General features: G+C 36.4%; 1 protein-coding gene across 2 annotated transcripts; it reads left to right on the forward strand.

The window, feature by feature from the left end:
* The first annotated feature begins 333 nt into the window (after positions 1–333).
* On the forward strand, positions 334–7,471 carry LOC120078719 (SNF2 domain-containing protein CLASSY 3-like). Of its 2 annotated transcripts, XM_039033022.2 has the most exons (5): positions 341–2,260; positions 2,979–3,131; positions 4,127–6,114; positions 6,344–6,431; positions 7,132–7,471. In XM_039033022.2, exons 1-3 carry the CDS (start codon positions 590–592, stop codon positions 6,023–6,025), a joined length of 3,723 nt encoding a protein of 1,240 aa, XP_038888950.1. In that variant the 5' UTR covers positions 341–589; the 3' UTR covers positions 6,026–6,114; positions 6,344–6,431; positions 7,132–7,471. The 2 variants fall into 2 exon arrangements, with proteins under 2 accessions (XP_038888949.1, XP_038888950.1); XM_039033021.2 differs by lacking the exon at positions 6,344–6,431 and having other exon boundaries at positions 334–2,260.
* The last annotated feature ends 811 nt before the right edge of the window (positions 7,472–8,282 follow it).

Raw genomic sequence — 8,282 nt, forward strand, 5'->3', positions numbered from 1 at the left:
AAACCACTTAGCTTAAGGGAAATAGGATTCCCAATTCTCGAATGCTTCTCCAGCAAGATAATGAGACGTAGCTAACAAAAGAGGAAAGAAGGAAAAAAAAAAACACTTTTTGGTATATTGTATATACCATAACCAATTAAAATGATTGATAATTACTAATCCTTAATTTTCATTTCTTTTCTTATTGAACTGGCAAGAGAATTAAATTAAATTAAAATCATAAAAAAAGGCCAAAAAATCTCAAACCAATTAATGCATTTATTTGGAGAGAGAAAAAAAGTATACATGGAAAACCGTGCTTTAATTAGCAGTGAATGTAAACAAATGTAACGCAAATTTGCTATAACTCCAAAATCATCGATTCATCTTCCCTCTGCATGCTTTTCTCTTCCCGCCCTTCTCTCTCCTATGCTTTTTTTTTTCCTTTTTCTCTATCATACTCATCCACATTCTTCCCGCTTAATCTATATGAACAATACCCAATCATTTTCTTCGGATTTCTCACCCATTTGTTGTGTTTCATTCCATTCACATTCTGTTTCTGTGAACTTTGTTTGGTTTTTGTGTTTGATTTGAACGTAGTGTGAAGATGGTGGACTATAGTTTACCAGTTTCGAAGAGGACGCGGCTAAGACGAGCTATGGCTGGAATGGAGGATTTGGAGCAGAGGAGGAAGCGGAGGAAGAAGAACAGGGCGGATTCCGCTAGTGATAATGTTCGAGGTCGGGCTTCGAGTGGTAAGAGGGTCAATGTGTTTGAACATTCTAGTGTTAATCGAACAATGGAGGTGGATCCTGTTCGTTTTTATGATGATAGTGATGGGGATAGTTTAGAGGAGATTGATGCTTTAACATTTGGTAGAGAAGGTGGGGATTCGGTTACATTTGTAGATTCTGAGAGTTCGGGGGGATTGAAGAATGTTAAAGAACGTAGTAAGAAGGGGTTTCTGAAAGGGAATATTGATATAATTGATTTAGAGGATGAAGTTATTTTGTCTGATGATGATGACGACGAGGGTTTTGGTTTTGATTCTGTAAATTCCATGTGTTCAATTTCCAAGTCTGCTACCGCTGCTGCCCCGAAGGATGGGGGTTTTGTTTGTTTTGATTCGGACAACGAAGAAAATAGTAGCGGCTTGCTTTCTTCTGGGAAGGGGAAAGATGCTTTAGAAATATCTCCGGATAAAAGCATGGGGGAAAGTGATTGCTTGAACTCTAATGGTTGCTCATATGAGACCGAGCCAACGTGTTGTTCTGATGACGCCGTAGATGAGTCCACTGAATTGAGAGCATCATCAAGTGAAGAGGAGTTTGATGACTCCAGTGATAGAAATTACGAATTAGAAGAATCACACCAGTCAAGTTCAGAGTCCTCTAGTTCAGAAGATGGGAAGAGTAATAGAAATTACTGTGCAGAAGTTGGAAATAGAAGGGAGAGGAAGGAGAGAAGGAAAAGGGTAAATTTGATTGAAGGTGGATTAAGGAGGAAAGCATATGGCTTAGACATATTTGTTGATTTTAAGGAGGATGAACATAACAAAAATGTTAAGGTTGGTGCAAAAGTTAGCTGTATTGCACGAAGAACTCGTTCATGCTTTGGTTTTAGAGCTAGGAAAATAAATACTGATCTTGGAACTGTCAGTCAGCCAGTCTGTGTGGACGAGGAAGGATTAGATTTTCAGTGTGACAAGAAAGAAATAGGTTCTTCATCAAGGCATGACAGTGGAGATTCTTGCGATAGTGATAGTACTACTGATGATGAAGTTTACAAGCCATGGGCCTGGAGTAGTAGTAAAAAGAAAACTCAGTTCAATAATCAAAGTGATGATGGTTTCTTATCAGAAAAGAAAGACGATGATACAAACAAGGTCGAGAGTTTTCGTGTGGGGAGTAGACTTTGGAATAGTAAAAGTTCACCTAAAACGGATAAACACAATAGGAATGAAGATTTTCAGAAGGTTCATCCAAAAAATGGCCATGAATTTCATGATATTATTAAAACAAAAGGCCGCAGTGTGCCGAAAGGTATTGATGTTTTCAATATTCTTGTTGATTCCATAATTGCAGACAAAGAACTGCCTTCAGATGAGTTAGATCTTTCTACAAGTCAAGTCTCCCATATGCCTCTTCCTTTGAAGTTTGGATTGGTGGAATCACGTCTTCCAGAGAAGTCAGAAGAAGAAAAAGAATTGGACAAACTCTGGGCTGAACTTGACTTTGCTATCAGATCCAGCGAGATTGGGCTGGTGGATTCTAACACAGTAGGTTCATTCTGTAGGAATGGATTAAAGCTTGTTATGTGTCATTATTTACTGTCATGAGATCACGTATCTTTGCCACTTTATGTTTCCATGTTATATCTTTTGCTTTCTTTCGAAAATTACATTTGTTACTATTTTCATCATTCATGTAGATAGGAAAGGTCTGATTTATTTGAAGTTGTCAATTTGTTCTAAAATTTTCAGCTATTTTAGATCTGAGAGTTCTTTCGATAATCAATTGTCCGTTTGTTAGATTTTCCCCCTGGAGTCAGCTAGAGATATAGGAACTTTATAATAAGACATGAGTTTCCAGATATTAAAATTTTCTATGGCTATACTTATTTTTGCTCACGAACCAAAACCTTGGACCACTCCTCGGAGGGATGTTGGCATAATTCTTTATTTGCTTTTCTCTGGATTTCTCCATTATAGCCGCCTTCTAGAGATTGCATATTTTTTCAGCTCAAGATAGATCCGTCTTCTTAAAATTATGTGGAAATGAATGTAACAGTCAACAGAGAACGACTGTAAATCTGATTTGTGAATATAGTATGAAAGGCCATTAAAATGCATTAATATAGTTGCACAAATAGGTCGAGAAGTTCTATGCTATACAGATATTCCTCCCTCTTTTGCTCTACTTCTGTACAAATGGTTATATGTATCCACCATGCATTAATTAAAATGTTTGATGTTAGTGATCCATATTGATTTGCAGGTTGAACACGAGGATGCCTTTCCTTCAAAGCCTGAGCAAGTGGATCTGTGTCTTCGCGGTGATCATCAGCTCATACTTGACGAACAAATTGGACTTAGATGCAGATGCTGTTCACATGTCAAATTGGAAATCAGAGATATTGTACCTTCTTTTGTGAGTCATTTACCTCTCTGTTTATTTATGTACGTAGTTCTTCTGAGAAAAGTCTGTTCTTTTTCTATGTATCACGTATGTTCTTTTGTGAGTCCTTAACCCTCTTTTTCCTCTCTCTCTCGCTCTCTCTGTCTCTCTCTGTCTCTCTCTCTCTTAAGTCTATGTTTTTCTGAGTAATCAGTAAATGGCTGGGTAGCAAACCTAATGTAGTTTTCATAATTTCCTTTCTATTTTTGATTTTACTAAACTGGCTCTTAAGATGGGTTAAATGATTACACCTTCATTTTCAGTGGGAATGGGAAGGAATTCTATGCTATATTTAAAAACGATTTACTGATTCATTTTTTAACAGAAGAAGAGGTTGCCTATTTGTTATCTTCAGCAGAAAATTTTAGTTCCTACATCAGCAACCGTTAGGAGCAATCTGCTAGGATAAAGTTATTACTCGAGAATGTTCCACCTATTGCGACTGTTCGTGGCAATTTATGATGCATACATTATTATGAATTAGCTGAGTCGAAATCCTTTTCACTTGTATTGTCTATTTTAAGATTAGTTGGTGTTTGTTTATCAAAAGATCATTGTTTTGAGCTGTAGTAAACCAACAGATCTTTTCTTAAAAAAATATTGTTACAAGAAACAAGATGTATGTTGTACTTAATTAACAGTTACTTCTTCTTTCATAGCATATTCGATTAATCGTCTTTGTGAATTCTAGTGAATGAGTAGGCATCGACCATTTTTCATTCCTTGATTTTGATAGGTGTTGGAACTGATTTTTCCTGGTCAAATGACATCATAGATGTGTTTGCTTCATTCATTACATTAGAAGAATAATTTGCATTTCTATCAATGCATCATCTTTCCTTTTCTATATAATCTGTTTAGTTTCTTTTAAAAAAATTTATTCATTGATGTGAGATGATGTACTATTCTCTCGTTAGTATGTGAGTCGACTTCACATTACAGGAGTTAAGCATATTGATCTCTTTCAGGATACAAATCCACATGGAAAGTCACAGAAGAGGGAATCTGGCTCCTTTGAGCGTGTTAAATATGATAACCTTCAACAGGATTTTGATTGCGACCCCCATGACGGATCTGATTCACGATCTCATTTTGGACGCACGGTGTGGGATATCATTCCTGGTATAAGGAATAGCATGTACCCACACCAGCGTGAAGGCTTCGAATTTATTTGGAAAAATATAGCCGGAGGAATCTATCTTGATGAGTTAAGAGAAAAAGGCAGCTTAAACAATGGGAGTGGATGCATTGTATCACATGCTCCTGGAACAGGAAAAACTCGTCTAACAATTAATTTTCTTCAGACGTATATGGAATTAAATCCAACATGCCGGCCTATGATTATTGCACCTAGCAGCATGCTCCTTACCTGGGAAGAGGAGTTTTTGAAGTGGAATGTGGGCATTCCTTTTCATAACCTGAATAAGCGAGATTTCTCTTTTCACGAGAATATTTCAGCCCTTAAGTTCTTGATGCAAGCTTCTCCATCAGGACAAGATGTCGAAACCATACGGCTTGTAAAAGTGTTTTCCTGGAAAAAGGAGAAAAGCATCTTGGGAGTTAGTTACAGATTGTTTGAAAGATTAGCTGGAGTTCGGAATAATTCTAAGTGTGCTAAAGTAAGAAATGTCCTTTTGGAGCTTCCTGATCTTGTAGTCTTTGATGAAGGGCACATTCCACGCAACGATGATAGTCTTATTTGGATGGCTTTGTCTAAAATTAAAACAGAAAGGCGCATCATTCTTTCTGGAACTCCGTTCCAGAATAATTTCACTGAATTTTATAATACACTTAGGTTGGTGAGGCCAAAATTTGCAGATGAAAATAATTCTGGAGTCGATGATTGCATGGATAAAAAGCGTGGACGACCAAAAAATATCTCAAGAGGAAAGTGGGACCTTTTGATTAGTTCCATTGGCAGAACTTCTGAACTGGAAAGTGCTGAACTGAAAGAAATCAGAGCCTTGATCAATCCATTTGTGCATGTGTACAGGGGCAGCATACTACAGGAGAAACTTCCAGGGTTGAGGAAATCTACAGTTATATTATGGCCAGCAGAGCTGCAGAAGAGTTTTCTCGAGAGAGTTCAAGCAAGGAAACATTCCTTTGAAGTGGAATACGTTGAGTCCTTGATCTCTGTGCACCCTTCCCTGATACTGAAATGTGATAAAGGAGATTGTGAAGTTGACAAGGATATGTTAGAGAGGTCTAGATTGAATCCTGAACTAGGAGTGAAACTACAGTTTCTCCTGGAAATTATACGTTTGAGTGAAGCTTTGAATGAAAAAGTTTTGGTTTTCAGCCAATACATTGAACCATTGTCCTTTATAGAAGAGCATCTTAAGTTTCATTTTAAATGGACCGAAGGGATAGAGTTGTTTCATATGGATGGAAAACGTGAGATAAAGAAACGGCAAGCATTAATAAATACCTTTAACGATCCAACAAGTGAAGTTAGGGTATTGCTTGCATCTACAAAGGCTTGCTCAGAAGGTATAAACCTTGTTGGGGCTTCAAGAGTAGTTTTACTTGATGTTGTATGGAATCCTTCTGTGGAAAGGCAAGCCATATGCCGAGCCTATAGACTCGGGCAGAAAAAGGTTGTTTATGTGTATCATCTCATTACCTCTGGGACAAGGGAAGAAGAGAAATACAGTCGACAAGTGGAGAAAGATCGACTGTCTCAGTTAGTTTTTTCTTCTGAACAGAACAGTAATGAAGTCAAAGTATCATCCACAGATCTGGATGACAGAATTTTGGAAGCTGTACTTCAACATGAAAAGTTTAAAAAGATGTTCCAAAAGATAGTATACCAATCAAAGGAGTCCTGCATAAACGAGAATTTCGGCCTGGCAGACAAGGAGTGAAACTCATTCTGGGTTTTGAAGTTCGATGCACTTTTGGAAGTTTTATTAGCAAGAAGACAGTTAATGAACAGGATAACTTTTGGGCACTGGTACGTTTTCATTTTTAATAAATTTGCTTACTAATCACTTTACCTACTTTTACTTGAGAGTTATTAGTTTTTTTCTTTTTAATTTTTTTTGAGCTCTTTAGAAATAAGAAATAAATGTTGGTAATTTTTTTTTACATCACTTTACCTATTTTTTTAATGGTTGTAGTTACTAGTTTTAGTTTTAAGCTAGTTTGAAGGAAACTGATGACTCAAAGACATTAACTATTAGGTATGTAAAAGGCAATCTGTCAAGTTCGTGGAGCTATGATTTCTGTGTCTCACCTGCCAAATTTAACCACGAGCTAGCTTAGCATCTGGTAGTAGTTCCCTACTTAAATATCCTCCCAACTGTCACTAACTCAATTCTTTTTCTCCCTGTTATCCCAGACCATTATTTCTGATATTTTCTTTCAGACTCCCTAGGGTAACTATTTATATTGGAGCAATATTTGGTGCATCCCGATGCACGAAACTTTATGTATTCCACTCTCATCACACATACAAAATACATTAATATATTTTAAAAAAGAGAGAAGAATTTGCCATGTGGTAAATTATGATTAGACAATTTGGTGGGATGTATAAACCATCATGGGTTAGCCTAGTGGTAAGTAAAAGGCATGATTTTGATAAAGGGCCAAGAGGTCATGGCTTTAATCTATGGTGGCTATCTACTTAGGATTTAATATTCTACGCGTTTCCTGACACCCAAATGTTGTAGGGTTAGGCGGGTTGTTTCATGAGATTAGTTGAGGTGTGCATAGCTGGTTTGGACACTCAAGGATATCAAAAACATTTGATGGGATGTACAAAGATAACTAATGTTCGGATGCACCTAAGTAAAATTGTGTACTTTTATCAAACTAGCTTATTTACATCAGGAAACTCTAAACTTGCCTTGTGGAGCTGAATGCATAGCTTGGTTGAACAGGACTTGTTAAAATTCTTTTTTATCAGCGTTGTATTCTACCATCTGCAACTCTGAAAATTTGTCATTTTTTATGTGTTGTAATGCAGATTTTTGTGGCCTTGCAACAATACAGCAGTACCGTCGTAAGCATCGCTAACTTGCATTTCATTTGTAATGGATCCATTAGATGGGGTAAATGCAACTGTTTGCTCCGTCTTTTTTGGAGTGCTTAATATTTTTTGAAGCAGCCATTCAAATATTCTGTGTAAATTCCTTGTTCTTCACACTTGCTCAATGTACAGCGAGGAACTATAGTTTAGTTCCATTTGGATAACTAACCCCAAAACAAACCACAGAATCTTGGAAAATTAACATACAAGTTTAGTTTTAGTCTTGAGAATCTGCAAAAGCTGCTATGAAAAGGAAGGTTAACAGAGTTTCTTTGTATATATTTATTTTTCCCTTCTTTTCTTTTAATATTGATGTTGACTCTCAATAAAGTTGAGATATTTGTGGGTGGATGGGTTGGATCGGGGCCATAGGTAGATTGAGTTGTTGGGATTATTTGGGTTCTTTATTCAACTTTTATCAGAAAAAGTAGTGGACAAGGTTGAAATAGAAAATGGTTAAAAATAGCTTGTTCTAAGTTTCATTTTTCAAAACTAGTAAGCTTTTTAAAATTCAGTAAACTAGTTTTCTTTTCGATTTATTTCGACGACCACCGATATTTACATAAAATCTTTTTTGTTTTCCATAATTATATGAATTTTTAAAATTCCAAATAAATTTACCAATTATGATTTAGATCGATCTCAAGTGTATTGGGATTTTTAAATTTTATATATAAAAAAAAAAAAAATCAAATTTTACAAAAGAAAGATTTTAGAAATATAAAGAATCTTTGGTCGAGATTTCACCCAGAAAGCCCAAATGTGTAAAATCTTCCTTTCTATCCAACTTGGTATCCAAAATCCATTGCATCTTTCTAACCGGAAATATCATCTACCCTCCCCAATCTCTCAACAACAAGAAACCCCACGTCCTCTTCACAACTCCCACTTTCCTACTCTGCTAGGGACAAGGTGGAGGAAGCTAGTGCAGCGGATGCAAGGTCATCGGAGAAGGAGAAAAAGAAGATCAAGAGAGAACGATGAAGGGAAGGAAGGAGAGAGGATAGAAAGAGATAGGTGAGAGAAAAGATATATTTAAAAATGCTTTAAATTAATATAATATATTTATTTAATGGAATAGCGAAGCC

Source organism: Benincasa hispida, chromosome 5, assembly GCF_027475165.1.
Source record: "Benincasa hispida cultivar pf3 chromosome 5, pf3_genome.v1.1, whole genome shotgun sequence".
Lineage (NCBI taxonomy): Eukaryota > Viridiplantae > Streptophyta > Magnoliopsida > Cucurbitales > Cucurbitaceae > Benincasa > Benincasa hispida.

Bases quoted from the DNA above. Each gene is read 5' to 3' on its own strand.
- LOC120078719 (XM_039033021.2), top strand. From the start codon at position 590: ATGGTGGACTATAGTTTACCAGTTTCGAAGAGGACGCGGCTAAGACGA. The intron at 2,261-2,978 runs GTAGGTTCATTC...ATTGATTTGCAG, and splicing joins GGCTGGTGGATTCTAACACA to GTTGAACACGAGGATGCCTT. The intron at 3,132-4,126 runs GTGAGTCATTTA...GATCTCTTTCAG, and splicing joins GAGATATTGTACCTTCTTTT to GATACAAATCCACATGGAAA.